This window comes from Coffea arabica, chromosome 9c, assembly GCF_036785885.1.
Source record: "Coffea arabica cultivar ET-39 chromosome 9c, Coffea Arabica ET-39 HiFi, whole genome shotgun sequence".
In the NCBI taxonomy this organism is placed as follows: domain Eukaryota; kingdom Viridiplantae; phylum Streptophyta; class Magnoliopsida; order Gentianales; family Rubiaceae; genus Coffea; species Coffea arabica.
In genome coordinates, this window is record NC_092326.1 from 40,901,283 (window position 1) to 40,923,007 (window position 21,725).

The window sequence follows — 21,725 nt, forward strand, 5'->3', positions numbered from 1 at the left end:
TTCTCATATATATTCAAATACCCAAAAAAAAAAAAAAAAAGAAAAGAGAGTAGGCATTTACTTAGTCAAGCAAGGTTTTGGTTGAGCAATGAAAGCATCTCGATCATGAGATGTGAGAAATGGATAACCCTTGTTACAGTAATTAATGCTTGTTTTTTTGCAGTTGCTTCCAGCTCAAGTTGAGATACATCATGCTTGTTAGAGGAAGAGAGAATGAATGAATACAATTAGATGCCTAAGAATAATTATAAGATAGAAAAAAAAAATAAATGAAATGGAAAAGAGGAGCCACTTCAGAGACTGCAAATAATGTTGTTCTGACCAGCAGCCACCACCTTCTCCTCCTCCTGTTATTTTCATCTCTAACTGCTCTTTATCCACTTTGTTTTAGAGCTCCAGTGCTTTTGCCAACTGTACCTATTATTCCACAGCCAAGCAAACTGCCTCTCCATAATCAGCTTACAATTTTACTGCACATTTCACTGACATCTAAAAGAATAACACAGCTAGCAAAGTTGCAAGAGTTTTATTTTCTTATGGCAGATAATACTACTATTATAATTAGCATGTAAAGTTAAAAGTTTGATCAGATTCTGGTCTCACATTCAGATCCACATGCTCATGTTCAGGTCACAGCTACAAAACTACCATACCATACCATGTGGTGAAAGGTTTCTTTACTATCATCAGAATTATTGAACTAGGTTACATGATTCTTCTTTCCTTAATCATTTAGGACTAAAACAAAAGTTGGAACCATATATAACCCACACTAGCATTAGAAGATTAGACAGTTTATTATCATATGGGCTCCAAATATATACGTTTTAGAAGGATGCAGAGATCAAATATCCAAGGAATGGTCTAGACCAGAACATCCCAACTTGAACAGTACTGAATATAAAAAAACTTTTAATGCACAATTTTTGGCATGAAGATTTTCTTCTCTTGAAGAAAGTGCATGGAGAAGCAAAAGCAAGCAAGCAGCGTACCTGTGCTGGGAGAAATAGATGTGGGCTTTGATATCAAGGCCGGAGCAGAAGCCATCGGGGGAGGTGTGCTCGGAGAGTACATGTGAGCAGGAAGGCCCATTGTCTGGGTTTGATGGAAATGGTAGAGAGGGTACATGGGCATCAATGCATTTGTTCCCACCATTGGTTGACCAGGGTACACTTGTGAGAAATGCCCGTTCATGTAGGACCCCCCAGTGTAGCTTAGCTTCTGTTCATCATCGGAGACAGAAGAAACCAAATCAAACTCTCACACAATAATACTAAAATTGCTTCTTACTTCCTAAGTATACATTAATTGCTGCTGATGTTTTTGTACCTATACTAATGACATTAGTGCAATGAGTGGCTAGCTTTTGGAATTGGTAATTATGTAAAAGAAACTAAGAAAGCCCAATCTGTCCAGGGATTAGAGATAGTAACTGAGTCACAAATCCTCTCTTTTTCTTTCCAGGTAAGGTTTAGAGTTCCATTTCAACCAAAAAGTAAAGAAATCGGGTGCGTTTGCAAAATCATGCAATTTCCTCAAAAGTTTCTGGTTTGAAACGCGATCCAAAACTGGTAAATGTGTCCTTGTGAATTAAAGCCTCCCAATAATAACCAGGCAAATGTGGTCCAATTTTGTGCCTGCCTACTTTTGCCAATTGGATATCTGGAATAGAAGGTAGACTAGTTGAATGGCTTGACAGTTTTGCATCAAACCAATTAATTACACAGTTATGGGAGATAGAGATAGTGAGAGCAATACTCATGGTTTTATGAGATTCGACTACTTACATGGCTGTAACTCATGTCTGTGGCAATATAGGTCGGAGAGTACCTGAAATAAGTTATAAAAAACAAAAGTAAATTAGTAAACTAAGTGGGAAGTATGAAATGGACCACCAAATGGGGCAAGACATCTGATCTCATCTCATGGACATACCCATAGATTGGAACAGCTTGATGGTGATGATGAAATGGTGCTGCAGCCGGAACAGCAGCAGCTGGCGGTGGTGCTCCACCTGGATAATACCATGGCAAGTGATTTGCAGGTGCTGCAGCAGCTGTATTTCCTCCTCTTGGTCCAACTCCAACAACATTGCCACCTTCATATTTTTTCACTTTAGACAAAAATAAATAATCCTAGTAACATTATAAAAAAAAAAAAAGAAAAAGAAAACCCATGACCTAAAAAGACAGGAGCAGAATAGATGTAGCAGTAGTAGTACCTTGGAGTTGGGGAGGAGGAGGAGGCATATTAGAGGAAGGCCTTGCACGTTTTGCGCCGAGGGAAGCCAGATTACAATTGGCACGCCGGCCGTTGATGACTGGGGTGGCATCCTCACAAGCCTTCTTTGCCGCTTCTGCATCCTTAAACGTTACCTACAAACAATTTGTAGTATATTTGATAAAGCATTCGTGACCTGCCAATTGCAACTATCCGTACTACTGTTGCACATGATCATAATTTAGTGCTAGTACTTACAAAGCCATAGCCCTTGGATCTGCCGGTGACTTTGTCAGAGATGATGACAGCCTCCAAGATCTCGCCGTATTTCTCAAAATGCTCCCTCATGGCTTCTTTGGGAGTCTCCCATGCTAACCCTCCCACGAACACTTTTGTCAACGTTGTGTCACCCAAGTTTTGCTGTCCATTACTACTTACATTGTTGTTGTTGTTCATCATCATCGTCATTGTTTCTTTTATTAATATCCAAAACAACCGAAGAATTGATCTCAATAACCAATATCTCCTAGTACAATCTATATATATATAGATATATGTATCTGTACCCTTAAGTTTCTTGACGTCTTGTTGCAGATGAAACGCTTTTCAAGACTGTGAAATTGAAAGAGCTGTTAAGAGAAAGCAAAAAAAAAAATGGTGGGAGAAGAGTGAAGAGGGGATTTGAGAAGGGGGAAGGGAAGAATATATAAAGAAGTTTAAAGGGCTTAAGCGCTGAGAATTGAGAGAGATTAAGGGAAGTGGGGTAGATGAATATACTACTGTCTGTTAGTGTTATATTATTGTAAAATGTTGGGGTTGAGTGGTCATACACTCATAAATACATGTAGTAGTACATCGACATATACAACTATCAATGTGATGCGAGAATGTGTATATGAATGATGTTGGAATATAGTAATGGAGGAAAGCAGAGGGACAGAAGGGCAGACAGATGGATTTCGGGTTGAGGCCATCAACAACTTGCCCTCCTTTTCATCTCCTTCCTAGCTTCCGCTACTATGTGTCTGCGTGTCTTTTTCTTTTTTTATATTTTCTTTCTTCTGTTTAACATGTATAAATTGTACCATGTTGCACTCATTGATTGGTTTAATTGTTTTTCTCACTGGATGGATGGATGGTTAATAGTTCCTATTTTTGGTGATCAAAAGTCCGGAAACAAAAAAAAAATGTACTCCCTTTTTTCCATATATTTAGTTATATTTGGAAATATGTGCTTTTTATGCATGGTACACTCCATCAAAAAAAAAAATTTTATTTCTTTTTTACCCTTAATCACGTGCCGAGTAAAGAGTAGAAAGTAATTCCATCATAGTTGTCTTTATGCATCATTAATGAAGAGTATAAGGAAAATTTCAGAGTATAAAATAGTTAGAAATGTCAAATGTGACAAATATTTTGGGACAGTAAAAAAAAATATGACACTTTCAATAAGACGGAGGAGTACTAATGTATTACAATTATACCAACTATTCGGTTTGCATTGTAATTTTTCCAAGTGTAGGAGATATAAATATGTCTAATTCACCACAGTTAAACAAAAGTGCAATTATAGACTAGTATTTGCATATTTTTCACCCAACTACTTGTCATGTTCAGAAACGAGACTGCGAAACAGCAGAAGTATCAATTATATCCTTCCTCGAGTTGCTGCGTGCTGTCGCTGGTGGAAGAGGGGCCACCATTTACCCATTAATACGCCTGCCGGCCCCCTTCTTCTGCAACCAAATTCAGTCGCCAGTCAAAGTCAAGTTACCCAAACGCATAGGAAAGTAACCCACATGGCTTGTGGAAACTAATTACTACTTTTTTCCTCCTCCTCTTGGGAGAAAGAAAAAGCTTAATACTTGAGTGTTTATTGCCCTGTTACGATGATAAGAGCTCCCTATTTTTCAAAACTAGAAACGTATTCTTTTCAGTTCCAGAGGCCCGTGTTGAACGTCACTTGTTTTAGACTTCTAGCAAATGAGTTAATTGTTCAACCGGTTGTTGGCCACCACCAAGCCTTAAAATAGGTGATTCAGACGAATGTGTAGTGCATTTGTTTGGTGCGATGGTGGTTCAGTTCTTGTCGATTTCCTATTGATCCAGTTGAGTCCTCTTAAAATAGGTTAGAGTAGGAATAGGAGTAGGTGTAAAATAGACTATTATCGACTGTCAAAAAAAAAAATTAATTATTCGTCTTAGAATAGAATAATGTGCTGTCACATGCTTCACCAAAAGAAAAGAAAGAGGAAGAATTTTAGCACAATTTGTTACAGTAAAGAAGAAACCTTCTGCTCGTATTAAGAAATATTGTACAAGCAAAGATGAGCAGTTAATTGTTCTGTAGATAGTATTGCCCTATATCTCTGTGTGGATCCTGATGGGGGAATGAGTAATGAGTTTAAACATAGTAGACATGCAGTGACACAACAGGCTTCGATACAAAGAAAGGAGAAACGGCAAGAAGAACCTTTTTGCACCATGATCAAAGGGTCCTATCCGAAATTTATCAGAGGCCTCTCCTGCTTTGCTAGCAGTGGGCTATAAAATTATGCCAAAAGCAAATCAATTCCATTTTCAAAGAAGAAAAATTGAGTCAGAAGAAAATTCTAACCAAATATGAAATTCTTAAGTAAATTAATTCCCTGCAGTCGTCCCTCTCTTGAAGAAAAGAAATATTCGAGTAGGACAGACGAGAAACACTTTAACAATTTCAGACGTGACATTATGTATATGCTGGCCAAGCTTTGCGAGCACATCATTGATCCGGCACTTGTAAAACCAGTTGAATATTTCGTTACCAGCTTGTTCTGGCAAATTTATTTTTTTCAAATAGCTCAAAATATCAAATTTAGTTAACAATTATGGGTCGAGTAAGTGTCAAATTTTGACCAGTTATGTTGAGAGTACAACTTCAAAACAAAATGTGATGCATTGCCGTCCTTGGCCGAGCCCTCTAAAGGGCTCCCGGAAATTCCAAAGTTGGAAGAACAAAGACAGCAAATTCCAACAAAGAGGATGCACCCAAAAGAAGAAACAGAATGATAAAGATAAAGGGTATAGGAATTCTTGGTTCGGGGAGTATATTATGCAAGCCCACAAGACGTACGTAAGTATTATTATTGTACAAAGTAGATGGGAATAATATTAGAAACCTCCTTTCTCATAATATTACTCAATTTTCCTGAAATTTTTAAAATCACACTTGTCTCTCCCATCAGCTTGAAAAGACTAAATATTCCTATCAAAGATAACAAATTGATAACATTAATAATCTTTACTCTTAGTAACTATTTAACCAAAAGACTAGAACAAAATAAAAAGTTTAAATTAAAAGTATAGATTAAAAAATCTACTAATGGTCCATCTTTCTCTATATCAAAATTGTGGTGGGACAGTAAAGGATGTGGGTAAATTAAATTTAGTCAAAATCGACCATTTAGGAGGATTTTGATGAGCCGTTAACACCTTAAAATTTTTCAAGGACAGTTATAAGGAAGTCAAGAAATTTTTTAAGGAAATATGTTTTAACACATGATGTAGTTTAAATTGTACTGAAAACTAAAATAATCTCTTCATATGTGCGGTTTGTAATATAAATCCTACTTAGAGAAAAAAATAACTTTATAAATAAGTTAGAATTAAAAAATAATCAAAAAATAATGTGATGACCAAATATATATCTAAGATATCCCTTTTTTCTTTTTATTAAACATTATGCGTTACATTAGGTAATAGTTATTGTGCATCTATAAAATTACTTATTATTGCATTTATAATTGCTCATATTTTCATATTTTTACTTTTTAATCTTATTTTATTTTTTATTGTCATTGTAAATTTCATAAGTAATATAGTGTAAGGGTAGTATTAGAACGAAAGTTTTATTTTTTTTGCATTTCCTCTAAAGGAACTAAAATGTTATAAGAAATGATAATCCAAGGGAGGTAGGTGAGATTTTAAAAAAAAAAATCTAAAAGATGCTAAGTGATATAATGAGAAACATTAGAGGAAGTTTCTGAAATTATCCCAAATAGATGACTACAACACACGTTATACGTAGTAGGTTGCTGGCGGAGTCAAGAAGACAGCTAAACGCCGTACCAAGAAAAAAATTAGTACTATTAACCTGCGGTAACGGATTTAACGTACACCTTGACTACGACGCGTTGTCTGGCCTTCAGTCCTGCGATTCGCAACAGTTGTGATTGGCGTCAGGAGATATGATGGACTCTTTTTGCTTCAGCTAGCTAGCCTAGCCATGGTCAAAGACTCAAAGCTAAGCATATTTTTCGCTACGAATATGTTCTGATTTCCCAGCCAGATTTAGGCTGCATCCTGCATCTGCATGGATGTACTTTGGACATTTTTTTTCTATGTTCTTTTGGGGTCAACTCGAAGCAAGAATAGAAATGGAAAAAGCTTTTAATTCTTCTTTGCCTGTTTTCTGGTAAGAAATCTTCAAGGCCTAAATTGGGAGTTTAGAACAGAAGGGAAAAGAAAGGAATGATAAAGTTGTGGCCGTTGTAGTCTAGAAGCATGTGGGATAGTCTTCACAAGGTTTGATGAAGTTTCAATGACAATAGAATAGTGTGTAGTAGCACTTTTTGTAGGTGAATTTTACATGAAGGAGTTCAAGTGAACGTACAAGATAAAGAGGTTCTTTTAATCTTTGTTTATTCTTCCTTAATATTTGATGAGTTCTGAACTATATAGTACACTAGCACTGCGGAGTAGTTTCCCCTTTTTTTTCCCCTTGTTCTTACCTTCTGAAGTTGTATACCATGGAGTACTTTTGATGAATTTGAAGGAATATAAGGGTACGTAAGGACGGTCAGACTTCAGTATCCCCAAAAACTATAGGCTAAAAAAGGCCAAACAAAAAAAAAATCACTAAAAGAAATCGCTCTGGATCCCACTCTTCACTCTCCAATGCTTTTTTTTCTTTTTTAAGTCATCATTTGTCTACCCTAAATCTATTTTAAGGAAAAGGGTTCAATTGAACCTACGAAAGAACCGACGGACTGAATTAATCTCGGATCAAACAGATGCACTATGCATCCACGTGTTATGCTTGAATTCTCGATCTCCCATCCCATCCGGCCTGTACTCCCCACTGCTTGACTGTTCTTATCTCTTACCACTCTAAAACCAACGTGGCCAGCTGTATACCAAAATGGGTTGGCTAATTTGGTAAAATCAGTTAGTCGCAATTGACCATCATCATAACCAAGGAACAATTTGACCCTTTCTTTAAGTAGGAGGGATGTGTGTGTGCCACAGTGTTTTGCGTAGAGTAGACTTGATAAATCATTATTATTATTATTAGAGGTTCGTAAGACAGTAAAGAGTAAAGAGTATGGATGACCATGAGGAGTACTGAGGACAGTGAAAGGGGTGCAAAGTTGGAATCCCTCATGGGTCTGAGTTGGCCATCCAAAAGGGCCATCCCAATGTGCCCAAAACAACACAAAGAAATCAGATACTACTACAAATTAAGGCAACAATCAAGGCAAAACAAATGGGGACATATCATACAAATTGAGTTGCGAATTGGGTAGGGATACAGAGGGGTGTGCGTGTGGGATTGACGATTTGAGCTGGCAAGCTCATATGCAGGCAAGAAATGATGGTGAGGATGTGGGTTTTGTGTGGTGGTCTTGTGGGTGCTGCTGGCCGGCTGGCTCTGGAATGTGAAGGGAATAATACACAGTTTTTATTATACACAGGAGGGAGAGACACCTGTATGACATTCTCCATGCGATGCTGTAATTGCCACCACCTTTTCTTGATAATTGATTGACATCTTCACTTCTCACGTGCATTCGTACCAAAACAAGAAGTGTCCGCCCGGTGAATAAGACCACAGTGCATTGGGTACAATTACTTTTCCTGTTAATTGGTTGCCTGGCCCGTCGATCTCAGATGGGATATAACAATAATATCTTTGCTTGTTTGGTTGATTTGTTGCCTTAGAGACTTTTACTAGGATAAATTAGTGAACTACCGCTAACAGCATCTTGGCAGCACAGCTTTCTTGAAAGGTTCAGTCAGAAGGATTAAAAACCGGAAATTCGATGTGTTCACTGATACTAAAATTCAGCCCAGCCCTGCCTGCAGCACAATTTGCCTTCGGACACTCTCAGTCTCACTTCTGGATTTGGTGCGCAGACTCGAAGCGAGACAATGCCATTCGAGGATCAATTTATGGTCCTGATTGCTCCAGCCTTTTTAAGTTTTGTCCGAACAAAACTGGCAAATCATCTAATGTAGGGATCATGACACAGATTTTTTGGACTCTGATATTAGCAACCTCATTCTAATTGTATTCAACGGCAGTGTTTTTTTTTTTCAAAATCAAATGCTTCCCCCCCCCCCCCCCCCCCTTTTTTTTCTCAAATTGCAACCCAGCTATTGCTTCCCGTGCCACGACTAATAACTAAGGACAAATCTTAGTGCCACAACACAGACTTAATTAACACCATCAATCATGGCCGAACCAGAAATATTGGATCGAGAAAGTCACCCACAAGGAGAATGACTCTTTCCAATTCACACGGAAACATTGGTTTTCATGACCTCCAAATTTTCAAAATCATAAATCGTAACCTAGATTGCAGAAAAAGAAAGAGAGGGTTGAAGAAATATGTCCACAATTTTACTTCTACAATAAAAAAAATTAGAAACAAATACTCACCAAATCAATCAATTATATGGAGGTTGTTACCTCACGCAAGGATTCCAAACAGTCTTATGGGTAAAACGTAGAAATGCTTTTTTTTTTTTTGGGGGGGAAGAATTTTCAGAAAAAGCTTGGACTAGTAACAGATAACTGACGATGAGAAGGCCGTACCTCAGGAGGCTACAATAAGATTTTCAATCGGTTACTAAAACGCATTCCGAGCAAACAGAAGACAGCAAGCAATTGACAAGAATTTATAGTTGCCATGAAAATTACCAAAATACCACAAACCTTCTATTAACTTCACTATAATAAAATGTCCAAAGGCAAACTAGAACCTATTCAAATATTGTCCAAAGCCATTTTTTTTTGTAAGATATTCCACAAATCTCCCTTTAGGATTACACAGGTAAACTAAATATAGCAGGGAAAAAAAAATTCAAAATACTCCTCTGAGAGCAGATGCCACGTACGGTGCCAAGTAGACAGTCAGTTTCCACGAGGTGCCATCCCATTGTGCAGTGACTGACATCAATGAAGGAGGAGGAGCACGACTCTTGCTACAGGTATATCATCCATAAGACATTTACAAGATGTTCTGATGACTACAAAATTCCAGAAGTAGGGGAAAAAAATTAACAACTCCACAGGCTAATCAATAGCATATACATCTTTATTTTCTATTCTTTCAAATCTGGAGCAAATATATAACTAAAAGAAAGAAAAATTTGTTTCCCCTTTAAAGAGCAATTTGACAATACATTTGATGGGGAAGTCATTTGTTAACCTGTAGAGTGTTGTTATACCCCATAAAATGCGAAAGAACAGATAATAGATTTGTTAACCTGTAGAGTGTTGTTATACCCCATAAAATGGGAAAGAACAGATAATAGATTTGTTAACCTGTAGAGTGTTGTTATTCCCGTTGCTTGGGAGTCTGAGTGTTTAGGGCATGGAAGTCTATGACACTCATGGAGCATTGCATCACAGGGATTCCTAAGTTCTTCAAACACAGTTAAGTATGTCAAGCATTATGACAGCTGGTATATGCAACACCTTTTCTTCCTTATTGGACTTGGTAACAACCATCTCCAAGAAACCAAAAACTGCACACACTCATTGCCAACTGAAGGGACAACCAACATTGGACTGGTTAATTGGATTCAAACCATTTCTTGAGGTGGGTTAGAAAGGAACAACAACATTGGAAGAGATGAAAGATTATAGGATAGAAAGTAGGGCATTGTGGTTACAATGCACTAAACATTGAGATTTTGCTAGTTACATGTTTGATATTGCTGAATAGAATCTATATATCTCATACAGAATGGGACTATCAGACTGTGGGCACATCAAATGAAGCCATAAAGCACAACTAGAAAATACCACAAGTACATAGCAAGCAGCTAGGGCATGTGGGATGTAGATGGTTTTCTAAAGAGCATCAAATGCTGCTTGGAGAAGCCTAGTCAGTGAAATGACATATGCAGAAATACTAGGATAGAGATAAGTCCAAACTTTCAAGAAGTGACTAGCAAAATAGAGAAACTAAATACTTTTTTGAATCAAGAAGCCACCTAAAAAGGATAAACAATTACTCTTTGTTTCAACACTGACCTTATCTGAGATGAAAAACCACGGAAGCTAATTAATTTGTCCACTCGTTCAAGATAAACATTTACACTTTTCCTCGGTAATCCACTATTACTAAATAAGAAGGTGAATCTAACTTGTCTCAACCAAATTAGCTATACCTTCCAAATGCACGCCTTTACATATAATTAAATCTTGCATTGAAGATGCAACAACGCAAGCTGAATAGACTGAAGACAGAATCCATGGAAAAAAAAACTTTGGATTTGAACACATAATAGTTGATCCACAAGGGCAAAGGTCCAAACTGACACTGGTAAAAGAAACAAGGCGGAATGCAACCAAACAGCATACAATTTAAACCTTCAGACTTCAAAAGAAGGCAGATCCTATTTTCAGTCATCTGTAGCTTTGTAAAAGATAATAGAAATGTAATACACGAAAAACAACCACTTCGCAAAAGAGAAAACTCACCAACATCTTAAACTTGAGAATTTGCATAACCCACATGTGTGTAAGGGAGCTGCATGATGAGCCCAGATAGGCCAAAATCAACAACAGTGAAAATAATAATAAAATTGCTTGACCTATTGAAAGTACTACAGTAGAAAATAATCCACGCATATCTCTCACCTCGGCATTAGAGCCCATCTGAGTTCCAACTGTATTAGAAGCTCCATCTCCACCCCTAGCAGGTACCCTGGTGTCACCCTAGCAATAGGTATTTTATCATCATTAACTGTTGAATAAAAGGGAAATAAGAAAAACAATTAATTAAAAAGCTATCAGCTAGTTAAGTACCTCTAACTGTAGCATCATGGTTGTACATGTATCAGCCAAGCCCAAAACAACCAGTCATTGAATTAAACAAAGTCAGTTGCTCATCAGTGACAAACAAAATACACCAAATTCTAAGACCAAAAGAAAGTAAATCCTGCAAAAGTACATTAAACAAGATATATAAAGTGAAATATTCGCCATTTGTTTTCATTTATACAGCTAATGGCACCATAGACAAGTCAAGAGCCATAAGTCTTTTGTTGCTCCAATAACTTAAAGAGATAAACAAGAAACCAGACAAAGCAATCACAACTAGAAAAATAAAAGGAATTGCATACCTCCCTGTATCGAGCCAGATATGCTTTCAGTGGTTCTATGTAATCCTCAAAACCTAAAGTTGCCATTGCCCAAAGCAGATCATCACCATTTATGGTTTTCCTTTTCTCTTTCTGACACTTGTCACTTGCTCTGCGCAACAGAAGGTATGAGAAAGAAACAAAACAAGCAAACCAAACCTATATCAAAATGACTTTTCAGACACCACCAAAGCATTTTTATTGTTCATTAAAAAGAAGCAATAGCATGCCAAAGTGAAGCTCATAAAATTACATCAATAGCAAACTGTGAGATCTAATTCTAACAGGTATATAATTTCAAGTAGTTACTGCATCAGTATACAAACACATTTGTTCATTCAGGTGAACTTGGGTTGTCAAATTTCTACATCTTCAGAAAGAAGTGTAATCAGGACCCTGTCATACTACATGTTTCTACCTAAAATCTAAAAACAACAAACAAACGTCAAACCCTCACAAACTTCAGTGGCTCAAGTTAAATTTGCAGAACAAAATATTACAACTTTGTGCATGAAAAGGTTTTCCTACAAAAGTAACTGAGTTCAAAGGGGAAATCTTATATGCGTATGCAGTCTTAATTAATCACACGCCATATCTTGATTCTTGAGTTCTTTTGAATTGTTTCCGCTCAGCCAAAATTAGATTCCATAAGCCAAAAACCAGTAACAGACAACAAAAAATGGCAAAGATTCAAAATTTTCTAGTTTCTGAATTAACATCCTAAAAAATTTCTCAAATTAGAGAAGTTCTACAATACTACTGTAATAAACTTTCTTCATTAATCAACTTAATAATCACAATCATCCAGACATAGTGATAACAGCAGTAAATATCACATATCTACTACAAATTTTAACAAACAAAATGAAAAATCATACTCGCTAGTGATGAAGCTGATGAATTCGGACACGCATTCCTGAACAGTATCCTTAGCATCCTTTGCAATCTTGCCGTTAGCAGGCAAGGCCTTCTTCATTATGCGTCCAATGTTGGCAATCGGGAGAAAACGGTCCTGCTCCCGAACGTTCGACTGAGGGCTCTGCTCGCCCCCGCTCTCAACGCCGCCACCACCAGCGCCACCACCAGGACTCACAGGAGGAGCTTCAGCCATCTCCACTAAAACCCTAGCCCTTGCCCTAAAACCAAAAAAAATTCACCCCAAAAATTCCACACATTCACACAAAACGACAAAATGCCAGATCATTCAAGTCTTCGCCTTATTCATCATACATCAAAATGAACAGAAAAAAAATAAAGAACCTAATCCCTTTGATGATCGTCCACGTTGACTGTGTGTATTGTGTGTGAAGATTGAGAACGGTGACTGTGTGAAGAATCACTTACCAGGGGGTTGAAAGAGAGGTCGGTGGGGTGGCGGGGGTTTGGGAGAAGTTCGTATTTGGCGCGAGAGATGGGGATTGGTTGATGGAGATGATGGTTTAGAGTTGATTTTGGTGAGAGGAAGGGAAGGGGTAATCGGACGATGGAGAAGAGGGGAGAGCTGAAACAGGAGCCTGCCTAAGCTGCTTCTGATTTCGAGATGGTGTGTAAAAAAAAAAAAAAAGTACTACTAATGGGGGTCGTATTTATAGTAGTACTAAAATGCAAGTATTTGTGCCTTCTTTTCTGATCATGGAAATGGAAAAAATTAAATTGGGGAAAACAAACTTTGACCTGAATTTATTAGGCGGATAAGGATGTTAGAAGTTAATTTTGCTTTGAAATATTTCACCTTGAAATGGGATATATTGTTCTTCATCACCCTTAAAAAGAAAAAGGAAATGAAGTAATATATATTCGTGGAAGTAAATTAATGTTGGACATAAATATATTCATGGATGGAAATGAAGTAGTATCGAATTTGGATGAATTTCTTGCATTATATTTTTGTTACTTGGTAAATAGTAATGATATTTGAACTTATAATTAAGCAGAAATCATGAAAAAAAAGAGGATTATAATTGTTGTTTGAATTGACTCTCTAGCTCATACACAATTCAAAAGATACACATTCATACTATCTAATACAACAATAACTCTATACTCATTCACTCACAAAAAAAAAAAAAAAAAAAAAAACTATTTATGGTATCTATTATATGTGGGTTTTACCACTTCAATTGCAAAACATAAAAAGCAGTTTGTGTAGAAAAGGAGCTATTTACCTCTCAATCTTTTAATAGAATCTTGATAGCAAGTAGGTCTTTTAATGGAAATTATTTAACCAAAAGATTTAAGTGGTTCACAGCACATTCATTAGATAGTGAAAAATGATGCCTTGCCTAAATTGGGGATAGTTGGTAATGATGATGGTGATATGGCCAATTTCACCAGCACTGGTCCTGTGGTAGAAAGTAGAAACTACAAAGAAACTGCGATGTAGAAAGCCAGTTTTAGTGGTCTCAAGTATGAAGAATTCAGTTTCAGTAATGGTTTTCACAAGAAAATATGCAAAAGAAATACTAAAATGTTTTAGAAACAACTCCAGATTAACCAATGAAAAAATGCACTAAAAGTAAAACTGGTACAACTAGTATATTGACATTAACTGCATGTTTTTCAGTACGGCGGTGACCATAAATTTGTGTGATAGATAAACATTGTATGTGCATGGATCTTTCGGATGCGAGGCAAGGACGGTTGATCTACTGTCCCTCAATAATATAATATTTTTTGAATATTTTATAATTTTATGTAAATTTCTTGTACATTCTTATAATAAAGGTGCGATATTTTGTTACTGTTCATATGAGTCATATATATAATAATTGCGTATCTGATGTTAAGTTTTACAAATAATTCACGTAGAATTACACCTTATTTCGAATAGTTATTACTGACAGCCGTCTAGGCCCCGTATCCCTTTCTTTTTGCCTTTTTTTTTTTTAATATTCTGTTCCATATAGTAATCTTCGTGGGCCTTTAAATTTGATAATATAAACTTGTATCAAACTGGTTTATTACCACATTCTTCGAATTTGGAACAATTCATGTAAACGTAACACCTAAATTGAGTAAGAACTGTGTAGGAGGGTCTTTAGGGTTTTGCAGTTCCCTTGATAATTGTATAGCTATTACATGCAGGGAAGTACAATGGTGATTTTTGGTTACTGACTTTACAAAATTAGAAGTAGAACGGTAGTGGACGTCACTAAAAGTGCTGATATCTCCACCCATAAAAGTATTGCTAACACCTCACACTTAGACTCCATAGTTTTACCACCCAAGAAGAGTTCGTGATATCCTAAACTTCTAAATATACTATTAGCAAGTTATGATTATCCGAAAAGTAAATTTGATGTCAGACCAACGATTGGATCATAAAAGAAGATTTCTTGACATAACAAATCACTTAATAAATGGAATTCGTATCACTAGAATAACTATGGTTACACAATAGGGTTTAGGTCCATATGCATCCAAATTTGACCAATTTGTAGTGACTACGTATCATCAAAAGTTAGGTATTTAAAATACTTAGAAAATTAGAATAAAAAACTACTAATTATTTCTTGTGATTAAATTAGGCTAACCCCCTATTTTTCTAAAATAACTAAGACTCCTAAAAATAAATCCCGAGATGAAAACTCAGAATTTGTTTTTTCGGAGGGAAAGTTGATATTTTATTCATTAAAAATTTGGTCTTGAGACTATTTTTATTGAATCCAAACGGCGGTACTTCCTTATTTACATGTAATATTTAAGATATTACATGTAAATAAGTCCTGAATGCTAGTAATTTGAATTACCTATGGCTTGAACACAATTTATTCAAACATGAAGGACCAATGTACAAATAATAAATAATTTCACCACCTCCCTTCTAGTAGCGACACTTGTCAGACACATGTTGCATAATTTGATACATTCATGTAGCAACGCTTGACTTAGAATTGTAGAAGATGCTTCGCATTTGCTCTTTGAGCTGGTTAGCGAAGAAAGCATGACAAATAATAAAAGATTAAGTTTTTATGCCTTAGGCATTATTGTGGATGAGGAATGGTACTTTCCTCAGTGCAATTGAGCACTAGTTGTAAAGCTTTTCGAGTCTTTGCTCGCACATGTAAATTCCTTTTAGTGAATGAACAATCTTATCGTTTCAAAAAATATATATAGCAACACTTGACACGTGTCATGTAAACTGATACGTGTCATGATCTTATGATAACACATGTCATCCAAGTCGACATGTGTCATGACCTTATGATACGTGTCGCAATTTCATCTCCTCTTAATGCACTAATTGGAGCATATATCAGGCCAAATATATCAGCAGTATACCTGGTTACTATACTGATATCCTATATTATAAAGGGATGTATTTGGTTTGATTTGTAGGGGACATTTTAAAGTAGAAGGTGTATAGGAGGAGAACGATGCACATATAGAGGAGACCCTTAACACCGTTGGTCTAACTGATTGTGAGGTGCAGGTACGCTTCATAGTTGCAGATTACACGGTTTATTCAGACCAACGGGTGGTTGAGCCTCTTCACAACTTTTCAGTTGCATAAAGTATGTGGGCAGTTGCACATTTAGCAGAATCTAGTAATGGTAAATTATTGCTCATAAGAGACTTCTTGATGTCTATTCTGGAATGTACTAGGAACATGCTGCTGCAGATCTGATGTATCTTCAAAAAAGTGACTTCACGGTTGAAGCTATCAAACTTAAAGTCGTATAAGGATTGAAAGAGTTCAACTAGTTTGGGCGAGGACCAGGCATTGTTCATAGCCACAAATGGCTCACTATCTCGCAATCAGAAATATGTAATGGAAACCGAATCTATTTTGTAGCAGAGCAGAACAATTCGTATTACTGGGAAAGTCGATATGTCAACCGGAATCTGGTCCATGGAGCATCCTACAAAATGCAACATAGAATGGTTCACACCAACACTGCACTCCAAGAGCCAGAATGAAGCTTAATTCCAAAGAAAATGCCATTTTTAAATGTATTTTTGTAATGCATTGTAGCTACAAAGAGAAAAAGAATGCATAGAAGTTGAATTCATACCATTTTCTTGAGATATTGAGGCCATTGTCTTAGTTCGGTTTGTGTTTTCAGATGGCACAATACACAGAGTCTTAAAATTTTGAGACATTTGCTTCGTACATCAATCTAATATCTCCCTAAAATGACAAACAGGGAGAGAGCTAGACATGTACTAAGATCATTAGACCACCCTATTCATCAGTATTGCATAAAATCATAAGATAGTATAACATGCACAAAATGGCATCTGATTCGTACATGTCTGTCGAGAAGATCATAACACCACAGTATTCATCAGATTTGTCAAGCATTGAATCTCATAGTGGCCACCATCATATATGGTAATTCTGATACTCCATTTCCCTCTCACAGCTTACAGATGTATGCTGCCTTTTCATAACCATTATAAAACGCGTTCTTAGCTTTTAATATGTTGCCTCATCGTTGTTCCCTCGACCATGCAAGAGTATCAGTCTTTGTATAAAGCAACTGCGTATGCTTCAAATCCTGCTTTTTCCATTACCTCCTTCTGTTCAAAGTCAACAAACAGTAAATGTGACTGCCTAATCCATGAAAGTTGTAGTGGTTCTACAGGGTTCTAGTTTTTAGGTTACTTGACAATTGCCTGATGTGCTAATGTTATTTGTCTTTTGTAAGTTCAAAAAACTATTACCACAATAACTTATTAACAAAAGAATAGCATCTCCACACAGTGGTAAAGTCTTGAATGAAGCATTGAAGTCCCTAAATAATTGTTTGCAGCAGCCTGCGATAGAACGTAATTAAAGGAACCTATTTTTAGCATGCATCTACAAATTGTAATGAGTTCACTACATCTTAAAAAGAGTATCCTCCATCAGTGTTCACAAGTATTGATGCAACTTTGTCATTGCACTGGCATAGTTGCAAAAAATATTTTTTTTGCTCCATAAATCCACTGGCATGATTTTTCAACAGCATTCCATTTTGATCTAACATTTTACATCAATTATGCATCAGGCTATTCCTTTACTTAATTATACTAGAGCATTTGGCCAGCAAAAGTTACCTGTATTATTGATGTTACCCTCCCGGGAGTGACCTGACATTCCAAAAAATATCAGACAGATAATCAGTTCTTACAGAAATTTAATTTCCTACTCTTCAGTATAAACAAAAGTTCACACACCTCAAATTGTTTCTCCTCCCATCTTATTTCCGTTGAAGTTTTTGATTCCATGGATTTCCATGAACTTGGGACTAGAATTGTCTCTACATGTTCTACAATTCTCAAGCTATCTGCAATACTACTCAAGTTAATACCCTATATGCAAAACATGATCGACAAAATTTACCATTTGTTATGTAAGTAAATTAATTCACTAATAGATTGCATACTATATCAGCTCATAAGATGGCAAAAGGTTAGAAGCTAATAATTTCTTTGCAGTAATGCCATTACCATAATATAGTTTCAACTGTTTGGCAAGTTAATCATGTGAGCAAAGAGCAGCTAATCGTGGAAGACAAGAGTGACATCAGAAAGAGTTAGTCTTATCATGAGATTTTCACAGAATAAATTTCTCCATTCCCCAAGCACATGCAAAGAAGATAAAAGAGGGAAAAAGAAACAAACAAGTACAAGATATAAGACATTCTTGAATAAAAGCACTTTGCTCCACAGTTCTCATGCTAAGTTTGTGGATAGTTCAAGGCATAGGGAGTTGAATATAGGAATCAGAGTCCATCACCAAAGTAAAATACCCAACACAAGCAACTAGAAATTTTGCTAGCTGCAAGCTCATAACTGCTGGCTGTATAATAGGATCCAACCTGTTAACTCTAAAATAAAATCATAATATCAGGCAGACTTACTTGTAATGAATGCTTCTCTCCACATGTTATGCTGTGACCATGATGGCGCAACTTCTCTAAACGGGATCCCATTCCTCAAGCATATCCTGCAGAAAGTAAACTCATAAGACATATATGCTGCACAAACTCAAGCCTACAAGACCCATGGTAGAGAAGAATGGCTAAACAGTTTTGGTTATTATGTTCCAAGAATCTGAAGATTCTGGGACCTCGAAGACAAAAAAGATTTAGTTTGGACCGCTAAAAATCTTAAAAAAGTGTTTGACCACAGATTGTTACCATTAACTTATGATTATGCATGACCAGGTCAACTTTTCTGCACAAACAAGTCCACATTTTGTATGTGCATTATGTATGCCAGATTCAAAATCTCCACAAACATGCATAATGGTTAATTGGTAAGCAATTTTGTAGTTGGAAATAATGTTCCCTAGCCCTAGTGGCATGCAGCACCATATTGGTAAAGTAAAAGCATCCTTAAAAAGACAGAAATAATGTCCACAGCTGACGTTTGAAATGATCCATAGATGACTTATTTTCTGCACAAGAACTTATAAATCTTTGAGAAAGAACATACTCAATTATTACTTGGCGTATAACTCCAGGAAGCACACCTTCACTAACAGGAGCTGTCTGTACTTCGACAGATCTTTCATAGTCGAAATCATTCTGCTCATAAATCTCTCCGCATTCATCCTGCAGACAAGTTTCACTAGTGGACTAAGTTGAAATATCATATGCCAGCACAAGACTTTCCAGTAGTAAGAAAACAAACAGCTAGTTGAAACTGACTTTTGCATGTCTGTGCTGACTGCAGCAAAGATTCTTCCACAAAGCATTGTTCATATAGAAAGTACCAAATTAGAGTTAATTAGTGCATTTACATTGGACTTTCTTGAAGGGATATAAGATGCTAGTTCCTGCAGTTCCCTTTTTTTGAGATGGTAAATGTATCATGCAAGTCCCAGGCTGGTAGAAAGGCATAACCTCTGAATGGTACTAAATACAATTTTTGGTTCAGTATGTCCAATTCCACCAAGCAAAGAGCTATAGGTTCTACCTTTATGTTGTCATAACAGCTTTCCAGAATAGGACTTTAGGAACCCTTTCATAATGTAACAGGTTCTATTGGATGAATCTTCGATGACTTAAAAGAGAAGGGGGGAAAAAACAAAAAGAATTTGTGAATAGTTGTTTTTTGTCAAATTAACATAAACACATAGTTAAGCCAATAAAAAGGGACAATATATGGATGAAAGGGTTCTGCACCTAAACTTCCCTTCCATTATCTTATCCAAGATATTTCTTATTACACTATTGTTTCCAAATTCCAGCAACCAAACATTGGCCTAACTCAAAAAATTCAGGCAAGAATGAAAATTTAGAATATGTAAAAACTGCACAGGTGGTTCATACGGATAGTAAAGACTTGAATGGAAATCATGTGACAATACTCACCAAATAGGTCTACAGAGTGAACTGCAAAAGCGTAACTACGTATAACTTGATTAAACAATATCAGCACATTCTACAACTAGTCTAAATGTGGCCTCTCATGCCTGTGTGCTTACTTTTGAAACAAATTTCATAGTCTAAAATGAACAAAAGTTACACTAACATCAGTAAAATTTACAAAAAAGTTGATCCATGCAACCAACTTGAAACTTCAAAATTTCAACTACACACCTTGCCACAAACAACAAAGAAATTCGTTAGGCATCCTTCTAAGATGTGATCACCATTGTTTGACAATAGAAGCTCAGTAGTTGAAGGTGGCCTCAGCTTCTCCAAATCCTTCCTAAGCCTAGCTATAACAAAGTACAAAAAGAACCCCTCATGCACTAAAACATTAGCTTACATGCATTTTGCCATACTAATGTGATCCAAATGCAATAATGGACAATCAGAAAGAATCAATTCAAACATAATTACCTCACCCAATCCGAATACTTTGCATTAGCGATATCCCTACCGCGTCCCACCACAGCTAAACGCGCACCATTCCCTTGGATTCCAAAAACACGGGGAACATAGCCACCAAAATGCAAATAAACATCAAAGACTGCTTTCAGTCTTTCCTCATTGACGTCCTCAATCTCCCTTAAAGACTCCAAATTTCCACTCACTAGTGTCGTAATCGACATTTCCTCCCCACATTTCCTCTCTTTCAGCACAAAAGGCAAAGCTTTTCCCATCGAATCATTGACTAGAGCACGAATGACGAGATCCCATTTCAAAGATTTCTCTGACACTTTAACAAAAGGTACCATATCTTCTCCAGCTTTAAACAAAAGTTCGGGCCTGGAATTCAAGAGGACTTTAACAGAATTTGAGAGCCTGGATAAATGTCTTTGCCAAAACATGATTTCCGCCCCATTATTGTGAGTACGAGTTGTCGTATATGCACCTGAAATCAAACTAAATTTCTGTAATTTTAGCAGCTGCTTTTTCTTTGTCACCGATAATTCAAGAAAATTACCCTAGAAAGACTAATATCACAAACTAATACCGACGCTTTCCATTTATTCTTCCTGCATTTCATTCCAATCAATAATCGAATACTAGTGTGTGTATGATACTCTTTTGAGGTGGGATTTAAGGGAGATGCAGGGTTTAAGAAATTATTACCGGGACACGATTGCAGCAAGGTTGCAACCGGGGGTGTGTCGGCCGGAGGAACTAGGACGCCGTTCGTGAACAGAAACCTGCTGAAATTTGACATTTTGTACTTGCAGTAGTAGTAGTAGCATTCACTTTTCAGTGAGCAGCGGTGGCTGGCTCAGTGGTTGCTAAGCAAAATTTTCAGTCCAGCCGCCAGCTGCAAATGACACCCGTCCTTTTGAAGAGGAGCCCTTTGAGTTTCTACAATTGCACTTTTAGCACTGATTTCTTTCTGTTTTCACTTTTCTTTTTGCGAGTTGAATTTTGTGGTAGTGGTCATGGTAAAGAATTCTCAGCCTGAAATCGTTACGTCAAATTATGAATTAACGAGCGTTAAGGGCACACTCGGTTTGGTTATGATTCAAAAATAAATTATTCTTTTTAAACTTCTTATTATTGGGAAAGCTTTTTTTTTTTTTTTTTTCTGTTGATTGCTTTTTCTATAAGATTATAATTAATTGGGAAAATGGCCAATTTAGTTTCCAAACTTTTTTTTATTGTCAATTTGATCCATATTTAATTTTTTTGATCAATTTAATCCCTATACTTACTTATCGATTCCAATTGAGGAACACCGCGGTG

At 36.5% G+C, this 21,725-nt stretch overlaps 3 protein-coding genes across 11 annotated transcripts; all 3 read right to left on the reverse strand.

Moving 5' to 3' along the window:
- Positions 1-111: 111 nt before the first annotated feature.
- On the reverse strand, positions 112-3,088 carry LOC113708024 (probable RNA-binding protein ARP1). Of its 4 annotated transcripts, none has more exons than XM_027230453.2 (6): positions 2,479-3,088; positions 2,222-2,375; positions 1,936-2,113; positions 1,788-1,830; positions 993-1,221; positions 112-417 (listed from the first exon to the last, which is right to left on the reverse strand). In XM_027230453.2, exons 1-6 carry the CDS (start codon positions 2,686-2,688, stop codon positions 374-376), a joined length of 858 nt encoding a protein of 285 aa, XP_027086254.1. In that variant the 5' UTR covers positions 2,689-3,088; the 3' UTR covers positions 112-373. The 4 variants fall into 4 exon arrangements, with proteins under 4 accessions (XP_027086254.1, XP_027086255.1, XP_027086256.1 ...); XM_027230454.2 differs by having other exon boundaries at positions 1,936-2,098; positions 2,479-3,079; XM_027230455.2 differs by having other exon boundaries at positions 112-440; positions 2,479-3,074.
- Positions 3,089-9,177: 6,089 nt separating this feature from the next.
- LOC113707646 (nuclear transcription factor Y subunit B-1) lies at positions 9,178-13,187 on the reverse strand. 4 transcript variants are annotated; one of them, XM_072065057.1, is made up of 7 exons: positions 12,979-13,187; positions 12,513-12,770; positions 11,300-11,746; positions 11,132-11,209; positions 10,973-11,021; positions 9,751-10,031; positions 9,656-9,692 (listed from the first exon to the last, which is right to left on the reverse strand). In XM_072065057.1, exons 2-3 carry the CDS (start codon positions 12,743-12,745, stop codon positions 11,518-11,520), a joined length of 462 nt encoding a protein of 153 aa, XP_071921158.1. In that variant the 5' UTR covers positions 12,746-12,770; positions 12,979-13,187; the 3' UTR covers positions 9,656-9,692; positions 9,751-10,031; positions 10,973-11,021; positions 11,132-11,209; positions 11,300-11,517. The 4 variants fall into 4 exon arrangements, with proteins under 4 accessions (XP_071921156.1, XP_071921155.1, XP_071921158.1 ...); XM_072065055.1 differs by lacking the exons at positions 9,656-9,692; positions 9,751-10,031 and adding an exon at positions 9,178-9,465; XM_072065054.1 differs by lacking the exons at positions 9,656-9,692; positions 9,751-10,031 and adding an exon at positions 9,178-9,510.
- Positions 13,188-16,627: 3,440 nt separating this feature from the next.
- LOC113708948 (uncharacterized) lies at positions 16,628-21,423 on the reverse strand. Of its 3 annotated transcripts, none has more exons than XM_027231686.2 (8): positions 21,111-21,418; positions 20,415-20,900; positions 20,169-20,286; positions 19,060-19,178; positions 18,483-18,568; positions 17,797-17,906; positions 17,677-17,709; positions 16,628-17,157 (listed from the first exon to the last, which is right to left on the reverse strand). In XM_027231686.2, exons 1-8 carry the CDS (start codon positions 21,230-21,232, stop codon positions 17,098-17,100), a joined length of 1,134 nt encoding a protein of 377 aa, XP_027087487.1. In that variant the 5' UTR covers positions 21,233-21,418; the 3' UTR covers positions 16,628-17,097. The 3 variants fall into 3 exon arrangements, with proteins under 3 accessions (XP_027087487.1, XP_027087488.1, XP_071921132.1); XM_027231687.2 differs by having other exon boundaries at positions 20,415-20,889; positions 21,111-21,408; XM_072065031.1 differs by lacking the exon at positions 17,797-17,906 and having other exon boundaries at positions 21,111-21,423.
- Between the last annotated feature and the right edge of the window lie 302 nt (positions 21,424-21,725).

What these genes read in the sequence shown, in the direction of transcription:
- LOC113707646 (XM_072065055.1), bottom strand. Translation starts at nt 12,745, where the DNA reads ATGGCTGAAGCTCCTCCTGTGAGTCCTGGTGGTGGCGCTGGTGGTGGC. An exon ending in ATCAGCTTCATCACTAGCGA is followed by an intron (nt 11,747 to 12,512) that starts GTATGATTTTTC and finishes TCTGTTGCGCAG; the next exon opens with AGCAAGTGACAAGTGTCAGA.
- LOC113708948 (XM_027231686.2), bottom strand. Translation starts at nt 21,232, where the DNA reads ATGCTACTACTACTACTGCAAGTACAAAATGTCAAATTTCAGCAGGTT. An exon ending in ATACGCCAAGTAATAATTGA is followed by an intron (nt 18,569 to 19,059) that starts GTATGTTCTTTC and finishes TACTTTCTGCAG; the next exon opens with GATATGCTTGAGGAATGGGA. An exon ending in GGGTAACATCAATAATACAG is followed by an intron (nt 17,158 to 17,676) that starts GTAACTTTTGCT and finishes GACTTTGAACAG; the next exon opens with AAGGAGGTAATGGAAAAAGC.
- LOC113708024 (XM_027230453.2), bottom strand. Translation starts at nt 2,688, where the DNA reads ATGACGATGATGATGAACAACAACAACAATGTAAGTAGTAATGGACAG. An exon ending in GATCCAAGGGCTATGGCTTT is followed by an intron (nt 2,376 to 2,478) that starts GTAAGTACTAGC and finishes AATTGTTTGTAG; the next exon opens with GTAACGTTTAAGGATGCAGA. An exon ending in ATCTATTTCTCCCAGCACAG is followed by an intron (nt 418 to 992) that starts GTACGCTGCTTG and finishes GTGGAATAATAG; the next exon opens with GTACAGTTGGCAAAAGCACT.